At 44.0% G+C, this 23482-nt stretch overlaps 1 protein-coding gene across 2 annotated transcripts in view; it reads right to left on the reverse strand.

Annotated features, from left to right (window-relative positions):
• Positions 1-7448: 7448 nt before the first annotated feature.
• Positions 7449-23482, reverse strand: part of FSD2 (fibronectin type III and SPRY domain containing 2) — a 147859-nt gene continuing 131825 nt past the window's right edge. For both annotated transcript variants that reach the window (XM_069624979.1, XM_069624980.1), the window contains one exon: positions 7449-9186. In XM_069624979.1, coding sequence (XP_069481080.1) covers positions 8934-9186 — 253 coding nt within the window. In that variant the 3' untranslated portion in view covers positions 7449-8933. The remainder of the gene's footprint in view (positions 9187-23482) is intronic.

Raw genomic sequence — 23482 nt, forward strand, 5'->3', positions numbered from 1 at the left:
GAGAAGGCATGCAAAGAATTTGGTTTGTCCCAGGAAGAACAGAAAAAGGACTGTTTTTTGTTCGACCACATGGGTAAGAGAAGGAGGTCTGTGTTCTCGATACCAATACTAGACCATGTATGGAAGGAGGGGTTGCAGACAATGCGTCACCCGTTTTCAGAGCCGGCAGTGAAAGGACGCCTGGAAAAAAAGTTTAAGGCTCCAGAGTCTACCCCCAAGTGTTTATCCTCCCAACCAACGCCAGACTCTGTGGTGTCGGCGGCAGCGGCGAGGAAGGCGAAGGCCCAGCACAAGTGCACGACTCCTCCTGAGAACGAAGCGAGACGACAAGATGCCTTTGGCAAAAAAGTGCTATCCGTGGGAGCGACCACAGTAAAGGCCGCAAACTCTCTGGCAATTGTTGCCAGATACGATAGGGAGATGTGGCACAGGCTAGCTCCGTTGCTTGATCATCTTCCGGAAGAGCATAGGAAGGCAGCGATGCTACTCGTCCGAGAAGGTGAGGAAGCCTCAAATCACGCAATAAACATTGCGGTGGACCTCGCTGAGTCAGGCTTCAAGCAAGTCAATAATGGGGTCGTATTACGTCGACAGTCATGGCTTAAGTGTACCTACTTCAGGCCAGAAGTACGAAACAAAGTTTTAGATATGCCCTTTGAGGGAGACCTTCTTTTCGGTGAGAAGTGGACGAAGCCCTAAAGGGAATGAAAGAGGACTCGGACACGGCACGTTCATTGGGTGCCCTCCAGAGTGGCAGAAACTACAAGTCTTTTCGTCCCTTTAGAGGGGCTTCAGGTAATTCAAGATTCTCTGCATCTGGAGACAGATCCTTTGGCAGATCAGCTTAACCCTCCCAGGGATACAGACGTGCCTCCCAAACGGCAAACCGTCGATGGAACTTCCAGACTTCCAGGAAAAGACCATCATATCCGTCGTCGTCGAGAGACAAGCAGAATAAAGATCAGCAGTGACATACAACACACCGTTCTGGGGGGAAGAGTTTCAGCATATGTCGACGAATGGGAACGAATAACGACGGATCAATGGGTGCTGGATACTATAAGAAACGGACACTCTCTACAATTCAAACACAGCCCTCTGCAAATTCCACCTGCGTTCACCGCTCATTCCCATCTGAAGATACTGCAACAAGAGGTAACACTCATGTTAGCAAGGGCGTGATAGAATTAGTTCCAACATCACAGAGAGGTCAAGGAGTCTACTCAAGATATTTCGTCGTAAAAAAGCCGAACGGCAAATGGCGTCCCATTTTAGACTTACGCAATCTCAACAAGTCTTTAAAGAGCCTAAAATTCAAGATGCTCACTCTGCAGGAAGTGATCCGCGCCGTTCAAGAGGGGGATTTTCTAGCGTCCCTGGATTTACAGGACGCGTATTTCCATATTCCAATGTGTCGGAAACACAGGAAATTCCTAAGATTTGTAATACGGCGGACTCACTACCAATTCACGGTTCTTCCTTTTGGGCTCAAGACCTCCCCCAGAACGTTCACGAAATGCCTGGCTCCAGTAGCGGCCTGGCTAAGGAAGCAAGGCCACCATGTATACCCATACCTCGACGACTGGCTGGTAAGGGGATCCTCCCCAGCGTCGACCAACACAAGTTTACAAGCCACCATGCAGCTTCTACAACAGCTGGGATTCGCCATAAACTTCGAAAAATCCTCTCTGCAGCCATCGAGATCGCTGGTATTCCTGGGGGCACAGTTCGAGACCCAGTTAGGGCTAGTGAAACCTTCTCTCGACAGAACCTCAAGACTCAATCAGCAAGCATGCCGACTACGGCGAAACACCAAGATCTCAGTGAGAAAATACGTTTCGGTCCTAGGGGCCATGGCATCCTGCATCCATCTGGTGGAAAACTGTCGCCTATTCATGAGGCCAGTCCAGGAATTCCTCGCAGACCGATGGACGCAGGCTCAAGATCGTGGTCAGACAAGATAACCATCGACGACGACAAGCTGCTTCGGACCCTTCAGTGGTGGCAGAGTTTCCACAATCTGAACAACGGCGTACCCCTACAGGAGCCGGAGTTTCAGCGAACCATAGTCACGGATGCGTCCCTAACCGGATGGGGAGCTCACATGGGTGCTCTCCAAACGCAAGGTCGCTGGTCTCCAACGGAGTCACTCCTACACATAAACGTCTTATAGCTCAGAGCAGTACGATGGGCCTTGAAGGCATTCCTACCACACATCAAGGGCTCGCGAGTACGAATACTGACCGACAATACAACGGCCATGTTTTATCTGAGGAAACAAGGAGGGACGCGATCAAGAACTCTTTCCATAGAAGCCCAGAAAACATGGCATTGGGCATTAAAGCACGAAATTTCCATCGTGGCTCATCACCTTCCAGGAGTGAGGAACTCCCAAGCAGACTCCCTCAGCAGAAGCATGGCCCAGATACACGAGTGGGAAATGGACACAGTTCACCTGATGAAAGTGTTCGAGAAATGGGGTCACCCCCCTCTGGACGCCTTCGCGACCAAAGACAACAAGAAATGCGAGCAATTCGCAAGCAGATGGCCTCAAGAGGGCTCCAGGGGGGAGGCATTCTCCTTCCCATGGACGGACATGTTCCTCTATGCTTTTCCCCCGTTCCCCCTCATACGGAGGACAATACAGTGGATATGCAGATACAATTGCCGGGTAATTCTAGTGACACCATACTGGCCAAGGCAACCGTGGTTCTCCGACCTGCTTCACCTGTCGCTGGAACATCCCATAGGGTTTCCGAAAGTCCCGAACCTACTATCCCGGGACAAAGGCACGGTGTGGCATCACGACCCGGACAGTCTCAACCTTACAGCCTGGCTCCTGACTTCTCGGAGTTCGGTGCTTTAGACGTTTCGGAGGATTGTCAAAAAATTCTGCAGGCGGCTAGAGCCCCTTCTACAAACAAATCCTACTCCTATAAGTGGCGGAGGTTCTGTGAATGGTGTAGGGGACAACAGGGCCTACAACCGTTGTCGGTGACGCCGGAACAAGTTCTACCTTACCTGCTCCTCTTGGCGGAGAGGGGATTATCCTTCACATCGATAAAGGTGCACCTGGCGGCCATCTCGAGGTTCACAAGGAAAAGGCAGTCGTCTCCTCTATTTAGCGACAGACTTGTAAAACACTTCATGAGGGGTTTATTTCGAGCTTTTCCCCCGGAAAAACGTTTTTTCCCCCGACTTGGAGTCTCAACACAGTGTTGGGAGGCTTAATGAAACCGCCTTTTGAGCCTATGGCCACGTCCGACATAAAATTCATTTCGTGGAAGTTGGCATTCTTGATTGCTATCACATCAGCTAGAAGAATCTCGGAACTGCAAGCGCTGGTCGTAGACCCGCCATACCTAAGATTCTTTAAGGACAAAGTAGTCCTGGCAACTAATCCTATGTTCGTCCCAAAAGTTCCGACAGTGTATCACAAACACTCGTCCATTGTTCTCCCTACTTTCTTAGCCACACCATCATCGGCAGCAGAAAAAGCTCTTCATACCCTGGACGTTAAGAGGGCTTTGAAATTTTACCTACATCGTACACAGGAATTCAGGTCTACTAGACAACTGTTCGTCGCATATGGTCCGTGGACGAGAGGAAAAGCAATCTCTAAACAAGGATTGGCTCGATGGGTCTCATCGATGATTGCGTTTTGTCACTCTAAGGCCGGAAGGCCACTGCAAGGACATCCTAGAGCCCATTCTACAAGATCGATGTCCTCCTCAACAGCTTTATGGGCAGGAATTCCGTTGACGGACATATGCCAAGCTGCGGCATGGTCAGTGCCCCACACGTTTACCCGCCACTACTGCCTTGCCAGGCAGCATGCGGACACGGTGCAGATGGGAAGAGCTGTCCTGCGCCATCTGTTTCAGTAAGGTAAACTCCACGCTGTGGAGAATCTGTGGTCTACCTTTTTAATGACAGTTTATTTTATGTGGGTAAGGTTATATGAGGTAACTTATTCCTACTGTACATATGCATTGTGTAGTATGTTGAGGGTATATTACATTACATTCTCACCGCCGTCTCAAGTGTTACTGCTATACAATCTATTCTAAGCATGTGAATCCATGAAAGATCCAATGCTGGAGAAGGGAATAGTTTCTTACCTGTAACTCCATTTCTCCAGCATTGGTATCTTTCATGGATTCACATGCGCCCGCCAACCTCCCCGGAATGTAATGTATTTGATTGATAAATTTAACCCTTCCTACTTTGGAGGGGCCGAAATCTGAAGGGGAACCGCGGGGGCGGGCTTCTTATACGGGGACGGCCTACGGAGCATGCGTAGGCGGGTCCTAAAAGGACGTAGATAGGACACAAAAGTGTCGGAAGTTTTCCTATTGGAAAAGGCTATATATGTGTACCGAGGGGTCCCAGTCTGACGACAGGGAATATTCTAAGCATGTGAATCCATGAAAGATACCAATGCTGGAGAAATGGAGTTACAGGTAAGAAACTATTCCCTTACTCACACCCCTGTTTTCCATGTCACGACTAAGTGCAGTTTTTCCTTCCTTGGCTATAAGTGAACACTCTCCAGAACTATCCTTTTACAGATTGACATGATTGGCATACTCCCCATCATTTCACTCTGAATTCTTATTTTAAAAAAAATAAGTCACAGCAGTAATAAAGAATGCACTTTTAATGCACTACCCCATCACCCCTGATTTAGGTATCTTTTGGAGCAGTCTTTGTGGTGGGTAGATGCTAAGCTAAACAGGAGGACATTTTCACATTCTTTAATGCATATTGGGCTGTATTCTTAAAACTTACTTTAGCACAAGTGAATGGGTGCACTAGACCTTCTCCTTCACATGCATCACGTGTCCAGTGTCATTAAAACAAGTGAGCACGTTCAGAATCCCTCCGTCCTGTCCCCTTCATACCTACATACTCTACTTTCTGTTTTCATTTATGGATTCAAAGCCTTTTTTCCTGAATTGGAATTCCTGTGACCATTTGGTTTCTTCATTTGTACCTCACCGCTCAGCGACTAATGTGAGGATACATATAGTTTATTTTAGGCCCATAGGGAGTACTCTGGATTAAAACACAATTACCTCTATTGATTGATATGGCGATGTCCGGCCTTATACTTTATTTATTTTTCCATTTAGACCTTTAGAATTTTTTTAAACTGCATCCTTTCCATTGAGGGGCTATCAAGATAGTGGGACCTCCACCGGTATACCTAGGAGTCCATGATTTATGTGGAGGTGAGGATTCCACAATTACCTCACATCTCTCTGCTTTTCATAAGTTGTTTTAACTATCATAGTGAATACTCATTGGCCCCTCTCCTACTCTCTCCTCTTTAGATTTGGCCTAATACATCTACAGAGTATTCGCTGGCCATGTGTCCCATTCTTGTATCCAGGCACCCAGTGGATCTTCATATTTACGAGGTGAATTATCAAGCTTATGGTGTATCGTTGATACAATAATATTCTGATGTGAATCATAAACAACTCCTACAACCTGTGAACGCCCACTAATAGTAGTTTTAGCGAATTAATTTCAGCACGCAGAAAGAGTTATACCCCTGATGAAGAGATTGTTTTCTCAAAACGTGTTTGGTTTTATATTAAATCACATCTTTTTGTGACAACGGAAGTGCATTCAGAGTTCTTTCATGAATATTGTGTGACTCACTAAAAATGTCATGTATGAGACTTTATGCTAATATCACGTAAACATGTGGCTTCCTATGGCTTAAGATAGTGTGCAGGAGATGCTAGTTCCCACATCTTTGAGAACTTTTTCTCTTGGTTGTATATGTAAAGTCCATGTGCCAGGGTTGTTTTTTCTCCCCTGCACCTTTAACTCTATTTATTGTTACTGAATACTCTTTCAGGTTATCTTTCTTTTGCTTTAAAAACACTAATGAGGTGTGTATTGTGTTACTCCTTTTGTTCCAGATGTTCAGTTTAGGTCAGAGGAATGGAGAAGCAGCGGATTGTGGAGGCGTCGTTTGAAAAAGGTGTTGGTTCAGTGAGTGCAAGGGTGCTGCAGTGTGAGTGTGCATGTTTGTGTGGCAAGTGCTGAAACAATGAGGTGTAGAGAATGATTGTGAAGCGAGTGATTATGGGGTAGCAGGAGGAGAGTAGTATGAGCAGGAGACTAGTGTGAGTAGTATTACAGGAGGAGTAGCTTAGTGTGAGTAGGGGAGTAGTTGTGCAGAGGAGAGGAGTAGTAGTACTAGTAGGTTGGAGGAGAAGAGTAGTAGTGGAACAAGAGGAATAGCGGAGATGGGTAGTGAACTAGAGTGAGAGGAGAAGTGGCATAGGAGGGAGACATTGCATATAAAGGAATGCAAGAACTTGATGGACAATCATGCATTTCAAAGTTAATTATGGAACACTCCTAAGTCATGGTCTGTGTTAAGAACTTTTTCTTTAAGACAAAAAATCCAAATGAATTCACTTCACAGTGTTGTTTAACGTGTTCCATCACAATAAATCGTATTTCACTTAATTATTCCAGATGTTTTTTCTATCTCCAATATATTGTCATTGAGTACCATTCATCAAGCTCCGTTCGCAGTTACTGGAAACCTACATCTGGGTACATATGCCATTGTTACGTGACGAGGTAGGATAAAGAAATGTGACATTAGATCGCCCTCTAATTGTGTTTATGCTAGAAGACAAAATATTAGAAGTGCTGGGAATTCTGGCATTAATATGTGCTGTATCTAATCGTGCATTTAAGATTGTGGTCAATGAAGCATCTAGGAAACTACTTAGGAAACCAGAGTTGCCAAAAATGATCTAAAGGCTTGTATCTCTGGCATGTCTGGAAAGTATTGCTATCAGCCACTTAAAGCCTTGCTTAGCTGGAATAACCATGATTTTCTACTATTACTCAGATTTCCATGACCAACTAGGGCAGACATAGCAAGCCAACAGCTGCCAAATAGGGTACAAATTCCAATGGTATCTGCAAAAGCGGCTTAACATGTGCTTCTCCTCGGACATAGAGGTCCTCGTTTTATAAGTGCGACAGCGGGCCTGACGTGGAGGCTATGTACACCTACCCAGAATCGTTGAAAGGGAGGCTGAGGGGGGCTATAGCCCCAGGTCTTTTGGTTGTAGCTCCGGAGAGAAGCTCAGGATCTACAACCAAAAGGCCCACTAGCCCCAAGTCTTGACAGTCCGGACAATAGTGTAGCCCTGGATCTTTTCCAGACCTAGCAACACCCCTGCACCTACCTACCTTTAAGCATAACATTGGTGGAAGACTTTTCCCATCATTGTTATGTCTGGGAAGAAGTGCCTACAGAGATGTTGGCGTGATCCATTCAATACCAGCATCACTGCTTGTAGTTTATGTATTTGCTCTGTAATGTCCAAAACAGAGAAAACCCACATCATTTAGCCCAGATTCATCCACATAAAAGAAAAATGAGTGGCGATAGCACAGCTGGCACAAACTGGAAGAATATAAACTTTTATTACTGAGTTCCTTTTCAAGCTAGCACTATTAGTAAAGCCCTTTCACCTAATGTCAGCATGGGAATCCTCACAAAAAAGGCTTAGCTTTGCTAGTGGCCCATCTCGGAACATGGGGCCATCATGTCTGTCAGTCGATAGCTGGCAAGAGCTTCTTCACATAGATTCCGTCTTCCCACAGATTCCTCATCTTACATATTTTCTCTCCAGTGCCATGGGAATTCTGAAAGGTTTCAGTCACCAGAGGATGCAGTTTAGCTCTGTGCCGCCTCTGGTCTTAGGTGCTCTGCGCCCAAACGCCAGACATGACGTCAGGGCCAGCATATATAGTGTTGCTGCGGCACATTACCTCTGGTTCTTGGTTTTTCCGTATAATCAGTATGCTTTGGGAATTACACTTGACTTTGCTACTTTATTTACTGCGTCATGACTAAGGTCTTGGGCATCAAGACCAATTCAGAAAGCGGGAAGCAAATGTCCATGTCAGACCCCCACAGGTATGTCTCTACTGCCTCAGTGAGGACCACAACAGGGAGCTTTGTGGTTCCTGGCCGTCTATGCACTGTAAGGCACTCGGGCAGCATTCTGCAAAGTTCTTCAATTTTTACAAGTGAGATAAAAGGACACATTCCAAGTACCTAAGTGCAGGGTTCAGCAAGGCCACAGTGAAAGAGTCTGGAGGAAAGATCTTGTCGAACCTGTTGCAGGTCTCAGACACTGAGTCTCGAGATCTTATGTGGTGGGACCTGCAAGATAGCATGCTGCGATGGATGTTGCTTTGACAACACTGGCCCCAACTCACAGTGGTCACGGACAGCTTCTTAAGGGGTTTAGTTTGTCACTTATATAAATTCTTGCAGTCAGTGGCTTCTGGTCCACTTCGGAATCTTGGGAACACATTAGTGTGCTGGTGATACCGGCTATCAGGATAGCTCTGATTACCTTCCTCCCCTCTTTCCGAGGCAAGTGTGTGCACTTACTTTCATTCCATTGCTCCTAGTCCTGCCTACTAAGCAATTCTGGAACATACTCTTGTGTCTTGAAAGTATTTGATCACTAAACCTTATTAAGTGTCAATGCTGTGTACATGCTTTTACATTCTGGCTGTGACCAGATTATTTTGGCACCTTGAAGCCCTCGTACGATCTGGCACCTGTATATTAGAGCCCAATAAATAAAAAATACTGTGGGTTGTTCAGACCACTTTAAATCTATTAAGTGAAGCACACATAAAATTTGATGGTTGATGAATACACACTATTTTTTCTCAAAGTTGAAGCTTCAAACAATCTGGTACATTGTGGTATTTGGGGCATGAGTCTGAAACCTTTGGCTCGTCAGATGTTTTGGACTACAACTCCCATCAGCCTTTTCCAGCATAGTCAATGGTGAGAGATTATGGGAGTCGTAGTCCAAAACATGTTGTGATTCGCTGTTTTTAGACCCCTTGTGCAAGGTATTTTCTCACAAGAAAAGAACACACTTCGGGATTGCAATGCCGTTGCGTATTCTAAGAATACCGGGCTTCTCCAGTGCAAAGCAAGGATGCACCAAGTGCTGAAAGTGGCAGTCAAACGTGTGAAGATGCTGGAAAGGGTCCATGTTGAAAAAGCACAACTTCCAGTTATCGTAGTCCAATAGAATTCCAATCCTCTGGGGTGGGATTGTGATGCGCACATCTGGGGTGGTGCCACAGTGTAGAAATTCATACTTGTGTCTGTTAAACAAAGAAATAACTGTTATTCACGTGGGCTGAACTCGGGCTTTTCATTGACTTAAACAGATATGTTTTGAGTTTGCTGTTGATTGTATGTTCCCCATATTGGCCAACACAGGTTATTTGCAATACAGGATGTAACAGCTTTAATTTCATTGCCAACCCATTCAATGTAGGTCTTCAAAGGTGTCTATATATGTTATAGAGTTGTGGTCGCAACTAAATAGTTAAGGTTATGCCATAGTTTGCATAGGAAGATTTAAAAAACGTTTCCTCTGCAACTTTTGACCTAAACCACGAAAGATCACCGAACTGGATATGCAACCGATCTGGCCAGATCAATTTGGGGAAAGTACCAAAACATGTTTGTGTGGACAAAGAATGTTGATCAAAAGGTTTTTTTTGCAGTGTGAGACACTCAACATGCTTTCGGAGGGCATATCTTGACAATGTGCACTACGATTTTTGGCTAATACATAGCCCATGTCATGAAGTTGTGCACGCCGAAAGAAATTGGTAAATTGGATCAGCCCAGCGTGAGATATTCTAATTGTTCCTGAGAAAGAATGTATATATTCATTCATGCGCACCGAGCACATGATACAATGTAATACCCGTAGTATATGACACATCAACGGAAGGAGGGAAACAAAGTTCTGGGATCCGCAGAAATAAAAAGGGAATAGTTACACTGAAAAGAAACTTGGCATTGTAGTACATGTAGTACAACTGAAACACATGTTGCATTGAATCACAAGAAGCTTTTAAACAAATGAAACACTGATGCAAACTAACATTGAAAGTAGCATAGTATTTAGTTTACATATATGCATAGCATTGATACAAATGTAGTGTTTAAACAAGCAGCACATTTAGCATTAAGGACTCTTGGCATTTAAAGACACGTAGCACTGAAAAGTAGCATTGAATATTGAAGGAAACCTATTAATAAATATGTGTAAGAGAGTCCAGTTGAGCCAAGTCACAAACTCCAAAACGCCACCTAGCAGCCATCACTGGAAGTTCATCCCAGTTCCAAGCCACATCAACAAGGTATTGTTGGTATGCAAACTATCCAAAATGCAAAACTTTTTCTCCAGGAAAGTGTATTTGTCTTAGAATGCAGTGCTACTTTATACATAGCTTAATCAACCCAAGACAGGCATTTTATCTATTAACTGTTGCTCCAAAAAAGGCAACAAGATGATACCTTAGGCTAACAAAGTAATTTATTTTCAAGCTTTCATAATCTTCAGATTACTTCATCAGACATAGGAAGATTGAGGCTTTTGGAATAAATAGCAGTGCATCTCTTTGATTCACCTCTGGAATGACTTGGAATAAATAGCAGCGCATCTCTTGGATTCACCTCCGGAATTAATTATCTATTTGTGTCTGCTTCTGATCGGTTTCGTTCACAAAGAGCCTTACACTTCAGATGCTCCCCCCACACATTACAGTCTCAAAGATTTAAGTGGGGCACTGAAAATGACATGCAGGTCGGGAGAGAAATAAAAACAGTGCTGGACCGCTCTCAGAGGTATGAAGGAATGGGGTAGTGTCCGTCATAGCATGTGCAAACCTATTGAAGGCCGGTATGTCTTAAATTGACAGCAGACCAATCTGCTTCAATTATTGATTAGTAAAAGGAGACCAGGCATTGTAGCCCCTCTCATGGGCAAGGCACTTTGTTAGTCTTCTTAATGCCCCTCTTAGATTCCAGATCTCTTTCAGTCTTCTCAGTGCTCATCTCATGCTGTAAGCACCTCCCAAACTCACTCAACACTCCTCTCAGTAGCATCTTACAGACATTCCAGCATCCCTCTCAGTCTCTAAGCTTTTTGTTAGGCTTGTAGGTGCCCACATCAGGCTCTATGCAATTCTAAACATTCTCAATTACCTGCACAGCTTCAGCGCACCTTTCAGGCATCTCAGTGCCCCTCTTAGAGTCTGTGGGCCTATTAGTAATTCTATTTACTGGCATGTTACTGCACCAGCAAAGTACAAGGTTGCCAGTGGGGTAGTCGGAATTACCTCAAGCTAAAAATTGGAGGTAATTCCCCCCCTACCCCTAACAGCAAAAATAGCTGCTATTACTGGTGACGGTAATACCAGCAAATCTCCCCATAAAGTCCTGTGGGACTCTATGGAATGGGGATTTACCGCCCTTGCTGCTTGTAATCTGGTAGTAATTAAGCCAGACCAAGTGGTGTTAACAGTGTTGTCGGTTGCCGGTCATACTGCAAGAATACCGGCAACCTTGAGGTCGTATTCGCTTTGATAGGGAACTCAGTACTTTTGTCCGGCTCAAGGTGTATGATTTAAAAATAAAACCTTTTACCAATGTCCAGTACATGGCCTTAATAAACTCTGTTAAATACAATTGATATGAAAAAAGGAAGACAGCAGAAAAGGAACAGTAGAAGTGACCAACTTGAATTTCAGACATTGTTAAGCGTATTTAACAGACGTTCCAATAGAAAGAATATTTCCTTTAAGAAGTGTATCAAGGCCAAAGTCAAAGAAATTCGTGCTCCCTGCATGTGAATAGACCATCATTGCTCCACCAGAATCGATGGCTGCTTGTTGACAAAGATTCCCAGCCACTTGGTCCTGACTTAGACAACTGCTGGACAAAAGAGCACAGATGTTTCAGCGTCTCTCTGCAACGCATTTACGTGCATAGTCTACAGTTGAATTCTGCTGGTTGTTCCTTTGACCTAACACCCAAGATCTTGCTAGTTGGGAGTAGGTTTAATCTGAAGTGTAGGAACTGTTGACGATAATGAGGATTTGCAGGTATTTAGGGAGCGAGTTTAAGGAACGGCTCTCAAACCATGTTTTCCCATAACCTTTCAACTTAGCTCTCTCCTCCTGGGTCTTTATCCAGTCTTGGTGAAACAATTTTTGTTTTATCTTGGGAGGGTTGGATGTCAGAGAGTCTTCAGAGGCATCTAGGCTTTTCAAGATGCTAGAGCATATATTTTTCCATGCATCCTGTGTGGCATCTTTTCCTACCTGTAATGCAATCTGGACCATTTTAAAGCTCAAAAGAGGTGCTGATGAAATTCATTTTCTATAGAGATTCAATGACTTCCAGACAACTATAGCGTAGACGGAAGTTAAGCCTAGTTCCATCCTAATCTCCTGGATTGGAGTTCCTCTAGGAAGGCCAAGAACATTCTTCCAGAACAGGCCCTCCAATAAGGGCCATGCAGATGCCGGAAGGGAGAAGAATGTTTCCGCTCCATAGGGAGGATGGGCACCACCTTCATTCGATAGAATGTTAAAATTGGAATAATTGAAAATGTACAACATTTTCTTCGTAGAATATTTGCTTGTGAGGATAAATTTACTGCTTTGCTGCGCAGAATAACCAGCCAGGGAGCAATCACAGCACTAGCATTTAAACACATTGCTAGATATGTCATTGAGTTCACCTTGAGTAGTTTCTTGCCATTTAGATACCAATGGTTCTTGTCTTTACCTCTTTTTAGCAGTGTTTCTAGTGTCACTATTCTGGACGTTTTTGCATTTATTTTTAGGCCATTGATGCTGACGTAGGTTATTAGTGCATCTAGTTGATGCTGGAGCCCGATCAGTGTTTGATCCTCGGATCATCCGCGTACAGCAATCTATTTAATTGTTTGATTTTAGGTGGGAAGCTCCTGTTTTTAGGGTCTGTTGGACATCTGATAAAAACAGGTTGAACAATGTAGCTGCTAGCGCACAGCCTTGCTTCAGTCCGTTTGAGATCTCGCTAGGGTCTGACAGGGTGCCTTTGGGGTCGAGTCTAACTCTCAAGGACATCCCTGTGTAGAGGTCTTTCATGGCTTCCACTAGGTCATTTGGGCTGTTCCAATTCTCTAATTTGGACCATAACTTCGTTCTATCTACGGTGTCAAAGACTTGGGCCAGATCTATGAAGGCTACATGTATTTTCATTTTGTTTTTCTTTTGTTCTTGTACATGCCCCTTGAGAATGTTAAGCAAGAAAACGTTCAGGGCATACCCACCCCTTTCCACAAATTCAGCTTGTCTTAAGTCTTCAGTCTTATTGGTGGCACTCCACATTGTAAGTTTCCGCAAAATTAACGCTGCAAAGATCTTTTTAGCTACATCTAGTAGTGCTTTAGGCCTATAATTTGCGGGATGTGATCTGTCACCGTTTTTAAAGATGAGGACGATATTTGCCTTTTTCCATGATAGAGGAAACTTCTTCACCTTTTTGACATGTTCAAATAGAGTCCACAGGAAAGAGGCCACAGCTTAGGGTTTTTCTTGAGTGTTGCATTCAACATCCCATCAGGGCCTGGTGCCCTTGAGTTACTTGCTTTATGAATTATAGCCAGAATGTTTTCTCGAGTCGTTTCAAAAGTCCATCCACTGATGTTCTGACTAGAGTTTGTTTGTGCAGAGTAGTCTGAGCTTTGCCGAAAGGCAGTAAAGTATTCACATCTAGCAATTGCTGGCACACCATTTATAAGGAGGGTTTCTTGGGGTGAATTTATACTAGTTATTACCTGCCACATTTCACTAGAGTTTTTTGTAGCAATGCTTTTGAGCGTTTTCTCTGAATCTTGCTGCAGCATCTCGTGCTTCCTTGCCTTGATCCAATTATGGTATTCTTGTTTTAGTTTTTTGACCTTACTTGACGCATTCAAATTCTCCTTTTTTAAACGCCTCAAATTGGGTCTTTTTCTTAATGGCCAGTTGAGTGTCATAGGTGTGTATTCAGAGAAATTAACTCTTCTCATTCTGTTTCTTGTATTCCAAAAAGTCAATCAAAAGAGTAGGATAGTCCAGACACTTGTCCACTGAATCTGAATCAGATTCATTTAACATGGCACTGAATCTTTCAATTAGCGTCTCCATTTTTGCTGGATTAATAGTTAATCGATTTCTTCAAGGACCGACTCCCAATCTTGCAGAACAGGTGACCTCAGTCTTTCAATTAGACAGGAGCATGTGCATTTTAGGATGTTGTGATCGCTTAATAGGGTTTCTTTTACATTGTGATCATTCACATGTTTCTGCATATTATTTGAAATGTGTAATCTGAAATGTTTCCTCCAGTGGCATTTCTCCAAGTAATGTTTGGCGGGTTGTTACTTTTTGTTGTTCCATTAAGAATTTTAATATTTCTCAAGAGCATGTCTTGTCTCCAAGCCAGTCCACTGGACTCAAAGTAAATCTCAAAAAGGTTGTCAAAGCTAATGACATCTTTATTGGAGTCAAAACATGGAATGTTTAAATCGGCACAGATTATTATGTAGGGATCAGACCGTCTCTCTCTTACTCTGTCCACAGTGTCTAGGACTATTGAATGCACATTGGTTGCCCACTGTTCCAATAAAGGTTACACAGTATCATCATCTTAGATTTAGTAGGCTCGCCAATCTCAACTATGATGAGTTTGGGTTCTCGACTGTCACAACATGCCAATTTACTGACAATTGAATTGCTGTGAGAAGACCCGACATTGGCCGGCCTTTAGGTCCCTTTGTAGCTGGATTCAGATGAATCGAATAACTGTGTAAGAGGGGAGTTGTAAAGATAATTTTTTATAAGAATGTACTAAGTTATGCAATAATTCTTGCTGTTCTTGTTTTTTTACATGTTGTAAAGTTGATATTCAGCTAAAACAACTAATAATAAAAATTAAAAAATAAATAAAAAGAGGGGAGTGCTTCTCAGCCAAGTTTCTTGCAGGAAGATTAGATCAAAGGATTCTCAGGCTAAAGTCTCTTGAGAGAACAGGTGGGTAAAACCTTGTGTATTACGAGATTTTTTCCTTTAGTTTTTTCTGGTAGGTATGTTCTCTTGTTATCTAGGACAAAAGCCTCAGCCGCCATTTCCTATTACATTAGTCTGTTCCTTGTTTTTTGAAGGTGTCCACAGCGGCCTCTATCGCATCTCTCGCTGGCAGCTTTGCTTTGACAGTCACAGACAGTTTTTCTTTGTTGATAATTGGTCTGTTCTTCAGATGTTTGCGGCTTTGAGGGTCAAGTTGTCTATCGTCTTCTCGCACCTCGCGTCTTCTTTTGTCATTACTCAGAATTAGATCTTTTCTTTTGTTTCCTTCATCATTTGTCGTTTCAGTGGTGGTAAGCTCTCTGAGGTCAAAACCCATCTGCTGCAATTGAGGGGCCTCATTCAATAAGAGGTTTTCAATAAATTCAGATGGAAGGTGCAGTATTACCATATCAGTGGGCCCTCCTCTGAAAAGTGGATAATTGTTACATAGTTGGTTGTTATTAACTTCAATGATGACACATGATGTAAAAGTCTGAGCACATTCACTCGGTTCATTATTAGACCGTCTTTCATTTGGAGGATCAGCTCGAGCAATAATGTGAGTCTCTCCAAGCCTCCTTCTTTAGGTTTGTCGTTAGATTTTTTATAATCGGAGTGTTGCTTAGATGTTGTTGAATTGCTAGAGTGATCCAACTTTCAATGTTGATTTCTCCTTTCTTCCATAGTGTTAAATGAGTATGGGTAACACCTTGTCCGATCTTTAGCATCCCTTTCTGATTCTGGTTTATGGGCTGTGACTATCCTACTACCCACTCTGGCTGGTGGCTCTTGATTTCTCTTCGGGCGAGGAGATGTGCCCGTGAATGCTCTGTAATCGTATTTCTCCGTCTCAGTGAGTACTTCTATATCACCGACCGCAGGCTCAGTTAGTTGATCGCCAGCTACATTTCCCCCAGCGGCTTGGTCAAATGCTAAGTGCGGTTTTCTTCTTTGAACCATGGTTCAGAAGAGTGGGTCGGGGGAGCCAGTTGAGTTAACTCGGGTGTTCCTTCGAGGCTGGCTATCTATCTGAAGAGCATGCTCTTTCAAATCATCATCCAATAGCGGCCTTGGCGCCTGGCTATGTTGGATATGAGAGCCTCAAATGTTTTCAACAGCCGATAGTTGGATTGTGCTGGCATCATGTGACTTTCCTTCCTTTGACGTTATAGCGATACTTTGGGTGTTATCCTAATATGCTTCCTCCAATAAAGGGTTATCGATTTCGACTTGTGCAGCAGATTCATTGTCTGACGTAGTATAAGCTTACAGGTTCATCAGCTCATCCATTGAGTCAGTGATTGAAGCTGAAGGCGAGGGGTTATTATCTGCCTGCTACAGTGAAGCTTCATTAGTCAGAACGGGTGCCACTTTGCCCGATTGAACGATGAGGCTCTTGTTTGTTCCAAATTTTCCTTGTGAAGATGGTAAAGTCAAGTTCTTCACAAATGATTTGCTTTCGTTCAGGTGAGTTTTACCAAGGAGTTTCATGTTTTTGTGTTATTGCAGACAGCTGATGCAAGCTCCGTGAATTCGAAACGTTTCTGTTTGATCTAGTTTGTGCAGGAGTCATAGTTCAGGCACCAGTTCTTTTGGTTTGAACAGCCAATTTCATGGTGAATATATGATAGTCTTTATTAGAAGCGGTTGTTGAAGTCAAATCAGATGACGCAAAAGTTGAATTCACCTGCTCATAATCAATACTGCTAGGATTAGTATCTTCCACCTCTCTCTCCCCAGGATCATTCTCATTATCTAAGGAGATGATTTCTTCCTGGAGCTGAAGCCTAGGTTGCTTGTCAACCCTCCCTAGTTCGATGTTGCTTGCGGGTAGGGGAATTATTGTCGCTAAACTGTGGTTCATATTAATGTCTTGGGCGTTCTCAACTCTTGCAGTTGTTTCCAATTCGATACTTTGACTTCCTTGTGATTTGTTATTTCTAGTTCTTAAAGACGGCTGGTACGGTCCAGCTTGAAATAGAGATCTTTCCATACATCATTTATCTTTTTCCTCTATAATAGGATCTAGAATGCTGTGCAAGATTTTGGTAGGTTGCATCGTGTCAGAGTCCAGGTTTTACTGTAAGCTTGTCAGGAAGCCCTCCACAAATACGATTTTAGAATGCAACATTGCCAAAAATGTGGTGGTGTCCTTTGTTTGTTCAATGTCTCATGTAACTTCATGAATGGTGCCAAAGTAAGGGATAATGTTGCTATTGCTTTGTGTTAAAAGTGTTGGTGGAGCGGGTCACAACTGCCCCACAATCTCCCTCAGTACTCACCTCAGTGATTCTCAGCTGGTGCGTGTCCGGGGAGGCCATAAGGTCTTGGGGGGTGGGGGCTTGCTGCGGTCCCATGTGTAGAGCTCGTCTCCCATATACAATGCGAGTACTTGCTCCAGCGATTTCCAGCCACAGACTGGCAAGACTGCAACTCTGCAAACTCTGCTACGCTCTACGTAGTCAGAGAGGTTTTATAGCAGAGCTCCTCCTCCGGATGATGATAATAGTAAAAACACCAAGGCTTGCCAAAACGCTGCGAGGTACTGGTACTGCTGCCAAGACTGCAACTCTGCAAACTCTGCTATTCACTGTGTAGTCAGAGGGGTTTACAGCAGAACTCCTCCTCCGGATGATAGAAATGGTAAAAAAGCCAATGCTTGTCAAGATGCTGCAAGGTAGTGGTACTGCTGCTGCTGCCAAGACTGCAACTCTCTAAAATGTCTCAACAGCCCTCTTTTCCTCTACGCACTTCTTAGAGTTTTCAGCATCCCTCAAATTCTAGGCAATTTTCAGCGTCATCCGCAAGACTCCAGTTCTAGGCAATTCACAGAGTTCTCGGCACACTATAGGTCTAATGCTGTCCATATCAGTTTCTAAGAGCAGTTCAATGCTTCCTCCTTCGGCTTTGGCTAACAACTCTGTGTATTCATGCAGTCCTGCTCTTCCCATACCCCTTCTCTTGAGCCCTGACCAGTAAGGAGCTTTTTTCCCTTGGCAACTAGCCCTGTGAGCTCTAAGTCCACCACCTATCCCACCATGCTCTGCTTTCTGAATCCTGCCACATAACGGGAAAGTTAGTTTAAATCAACCAGGTTGGAGATTCCTTTTCTTCTTTGTTTGTGGAAGTCACCACGCAGAGCTGTGCCATCGTGGCATGGAAACGTTGGTGAGACACCTATATTTAGGTAACTCACCATGTGTTCATCTGGGGTGATGGGCACTTAGTCACAGCTAGTGGATGATTTATAGGCAGTATGGCGTTGGTGTATTCCAATCCCATGGCTGTCACTTTCTTGGCTTGTCCTATCCTCTGCCAGTTCCCTTCCTTCAGGGTTGGGTATCTCTATATTTGATAGCCGAGTAAATGGTCTGACAATCCAGCATAAATGAACTTGTGTGCAACAACATACAACACACAATATCTGGGAGTAGTTCCCTGGTGCAAGTGGTCATCCCAGTTCAACTGTCGATTCCGAGCTCTGTTTGAGTACATTCTTTGTACCAGAGCCCTACGAAGCCTTCATCTCTCACAATGACTTGGGTGTGGTGAAATGTGAATTTGGAGACTGAGAAACTATACATTGTATGATGGTGATCTGGAGGTGTGCACTTGGCAATCTCTCTGTAGGGCAGTGTACTGATGTCTTAGTACCTGTGGAGTGGAGGATTGCATACTGGATGGCCATGCTTGTGTGTTTTGCAACAGGTGTAGTTGTGGTGAGTCTTATACACTGATGAAACTAAGGGCCACTTTTAGCTTGAGATGTAGGACTCCTTGTATCATCATCATAATTGTTAGGGCAGCTTTTCAGAACCAGACCCAGGGGTGGGTTCAGAGAGGCTAACCTAGTTGATAAGCACAGGATTGTCAAACTTAGTCTAACCAAACCCTCACATGGTAGTGTAGGCTGAGAAGTAGGGCAGACTTAGGCGAGCAGGTGCTGGTGTGTAAGTAAGCCTAACAATACTTGGAGACATCCAAGTAATGTTCCACACAGGTGTATAACAATGTACTATTTATTAGGAAATTGGAGGCTCCTTTGTCATTGTGGGTCACTGTATGCAGAATCCACAAGTCAAAGGCTGTTGCCAATTCCTTGGGTCTAATTCCTTGGAGTCAGCCAAATGCTGCTTCACCTCTGGAAAACCACAGTTAAAAATATGCTCCACCATGATCAAATTGATCATGCCTACAAAAATAGTTACTTTATGACCATCAAGCCACCCACTCAGGTTTTCCAGGGCATCGTTCACAAAGGTGTACACTGTCCTTCTTGTGGTCTCTGAAAGTCTTCATTCAGTGGGGAGGAGTTTTCCTGAGCTTGAGAATGAGAACCTTCTTGATTGACCTCAGTATAATCCTTTCTATCAGGTGCTCTCAATTCAATCAAAGCAGCACATCCTCTCTGAGGGAGTCTACTAATTAAACAGGCAGTCTTGGCTACCACACCACTCCACTTATGAAGTTTGTCTCCAGTGTTCATTGCAGCAAGGGGAGGATCTAAAAAAAACTCCAGCCGCCGAGCGGCCACGGAGTAGCAGCAGAGTAGCTGTCTTGGCAGTCTATGGCTGCTATGGATGCTGTGGACGCCACAGGCGCCGCTCTCTGCATGGCCACTGAGGAAGAGGGCCGATGCCTCAGAAGCTCGCAAACTCGCTGCGAAGAAAAAGTGGTGGTGGGAGGCGCACACAAGACTCGCTCAACTTTAAACCTACTGGTGGTTCCTCTTTTGTCCTCTTCAGCGACCCCCTTGAGGGAAAAGACTGAGGCAAGAACCCCGGTCGGAAGAGACCCTTTGCATCCTTTATTACCTCAACAACCAGCGAACTTGACGCCCTTGCCGGTCGAGAGCCGAGTGAGCTCCAACAAGTCAGAACGACAAGTGCCACTTGTAATCACCCTGCCTGGCAAAAGCGGGAGTTTTTTGAATAGTGAAACTAAAAAGACTAAAACTGACCAAACAGCTAAGAAATACAAAGTCGCCTCCCAAAATACTGTCCTCTACCCCCTGCGCTCAAGTCCTTACCTTGGTGCGGTGGGCCTGTCCCGCTTGTCGGAGGAAAGGCGGTGACGGCAGTCGCCGGTAGGACAGGCGCAGAGTGTAGACTAACGGCGGAGTGTGGAGGCGAGGCCCCTGTGGGCCGGGTCTGCGAGCGGTGGTGAAAGTGCTTCGAGCAGGCCCCTGGAGGACGGCACTGATGGAGGCGTGGACGGAGCCTCTGTTCCCGAATCGTCTGTGGGCGGGTGGAGCCTCGTAGAGGGTCCACTCCTCTGAGGAACGTCGCAACGGCAGAACAGGACACCAAAGCCTTGGTAAACCAGGAAGAAGGTGGACCCCAGGAGAGAGAGTATACAGAAAAAGTATCCTTTGAAGTTCAAGCAAGGAGTAATGAGATCGAGTTAATTAGCTCACTCATAGAGGATGAAGGGTCGGACACTTTGCCAACTGAGAACCTCACATCACCCACTCAAAAACCAATTAACGATTTTCAAGAAGGATTTTACGATTGCAGCAGCAGTCTGGATATTTCTTCCCTGAAAGACATTAAGGGGAAGGGAATTTATACAAACAACAAGGAGGAAACGTTGAAACCGCTCCGAAAAAACAACTTAAAAAACAAGTTGAATCAACTCACTTGCAAAAGTTAACACCCTTAAATAAGAAATAAACGGAAAAAACAACTTTAACAAAGAAACACCAACATCTTGACAATCGGAAAACAGAGAGGAGAGGAAAACACATGAAAACAGCTCTGTGTAAACCCTTTCTTACGAGCTCATTAAAAGACCTTTTCAGCAAACAGTGCAAAAGAAAATTCGATAAGCTCTCTGAACTCTCTGATGCCAAAATACTGGACGCTGTACAAGAAGATCTGATCATCACAAAACATTGCAAAGTTGATGACAATCCAGTTAGCGAAGAATCAAGTTTGCAAAGAAAGCTGCTTTTGAGCATACCTGAACCCCAGATAAGATGGTACTTTGGTAAGCCTGCAGTGACGCTGAGCCCACTAGTCAATCAATTCTTGCAGGAGACCCCGATAGATTCAAAAAATGGGCTCCTGGTTATGGACCTATTCTACCCAGGAGGGTTATTTTAAGACAAAAATTACAATTGAATAGGTACAAAGAAGAGTGCTCTAATGAAAACACACTGTTTCACCCCTTATTACCCTCTGCATTAAAGGAGAAAAAGAAAGAAACTCACTTTCTTTGTTGTTTGGAGAAAATAATAGTTTGTTTATCTATGCAGTTGAAAAAATCAACATAGAGTGAACAGTTCTCCAAACAGCATAACATCACACGGTTTAATGAAACCAACCGTAGCATCGGAGAAGAAATTCCAAGCCACACAGGGAAAGTCGATTGCATAGAGCAGCGGCCCCAGCAGAAATTGCCGTTACCTGAGCAAAAAGAACAAAGGAACCTAAGACTAGAAAACCTGTCTAAAACAACCACAGAGTCACCCAAAAAAACACAAGTAACAGAAGTTCTGTCCGTTCAAAGTTAGAGCCTGTACGCTCGAGAAACCTATCCTTTACCTCAAATTCTTGTAAAGGCAAACACAACTGTACTCCGAGACCCTCAGCCGGCCCATAGAGCCGAAGTTTGCTCAGAAGTACTTTAAGACGAGATAGCTGCACCCTTGAGATGGATGGGGGTGCAGATTCATTACTTCAACACCAATCAATAAGGACAACTCAATGGTTTGGCAAAGGGAGTCCGTTTAATGACAAGTACAGAAAACAGGGAGTTATGGAAGCAACAGTGATGCGATCGTCCCTCTCGCTTCAACTCTAACGAACTTCATGCAAGTTGTAACATTTATACTCAAAAATCGTCATCACTGACGTGTAACACTCAAAAGTTAACATGCAATTCTATTGCTTAGGAAAAGGTAACTGTACTATAGGTACTATATCTGTATATGGTAACGGAGTGAGGGGATTGGGTAAACACTGTCAGATGGGCATCTAAGCCCTTCCTTCAAACATGACTACTGTAGACATCACTAAAAGTACAACGTCTCATTAGTTCTACTAACTATAGGACCCTAGATTATTTGGTCCACTGTGATTGGGTTGGCACCAACCCCATGCATACTTTTCCACTTCGCTTAGCAGCACGCAGAATGGTCGGCCAGGTGCTGGGTGCCCCTTAGTTACCCAGCCTTCCTCCGATTATGGTTAAAATCAATCATCACTTTAGTAGCCATGTGTCAATTAGTTACTGTGGTTGGCCTCGAGACTGCATCTTCTGTCTGGAAAGGTTCTGATATCTCTGCCTGGTCAGGTGCCAAGCGTAGGTGTGACCCCTCGCTTCTTCTTGCTCAACTGGTCATGTGATTCCTACACCGTGAATTTGTCTCTTTTCTCTCAATATGTGTATTTGATTCTCATCCAGCCTGCCACCTGCCTACGTCTTCTTATCTCGACCTTTCAGAGGCAGGATATTCTGTTCCTAGTTTCAATTAAATGTAGCTACTGTTCGCTTCTTCTGTTGGTATGACCTTGGCTTTCCTGGCACGAGTTGCCTCTGCCGAGTTTCGTTTCAGCCGTCTCTTCTCGTTTTGCTTAATATGAATCTTTCTCATTTGGTCTTTAGTAACTGGGTTGATTCTGCTTCTTGTGCAAAGTAGAAATGCACTTAAAATACTGTGCTTCGTTTTGAGGTAGATTATGTATAATGGCACTTGCCGCACTATTATTCTACTAAGCATAGCAAGCTGCACTATTTTCTTAGCCTTCTGGTGGTTCCAAGCATATTTACAGGTGTAAACTGGTCAAATGCCTTCATCTTGCTTACAGCTTGACACTTGTTTGCATTTCGACATTGTCCTTTCACTTTAGGTTCACGATATCGTTATTCATGGCGTTTCGTCTTTTTGCATCATTCTCAGGTCGTCAGTTCTTCTATCTGCAAGTCAGTCTGGGTTCTTGTGACATCACCATTCATCTTCCATTAAGACCTTTTTGGTTTGTTCCGGGACTGTACCTAGGCAATCTTCATTTCGTTTCATTTGTTGGTAGGGTTTTCCTAATGGATACCTTACTGTCCATGGTTTTCTTGGTATTGGTACTTCAATAGGTGCTGTTCTTCTGATAGGCACTGGGCAGAGCCCTAATGCGGCTCTCTGCTGGTTTATTTGCTCATCATACGTCACATATTTTGATGTGAACGTTCCTGGTACTTCAAAATGGATGATTGGAGTGCAGGCTTTATATGGGACCTCCTCTACACAACGGTCACAAGGGGCTTAGACATTGCCCACAAGGTCAGAATGAATATGGGCAAAGATACACGACATGTCGTAAAAGACACTCTTTCATTTAAGAATACAGACGCTACGAATAGTCCGAATTCTCTGAGAGAATCAACTTCAACGCTTCTATCTTCACCGATAATAAAGAGAAGACTGAGTGAGTTGCCACAATCAACAGTCAGTCACCGCGACAAAAAAAAGACTTCTTTTCAATCATGTCTGCCGTGACAATAG

Source organism: Ambystoma mexicanum, chromosome 11 (assembly GCF_040938575.1).
Source record: "Ambystoma mexicanum isolate Mex_15411 chromosome 11, UKY_AmexF1_1, whole genome shotgun sequence".
NCBI lineage: Eukaryota > Metazoa > Chordata > Amphibia > Caudata > Ambystomatidae > Ambystoma > Ambystoma mexicanum.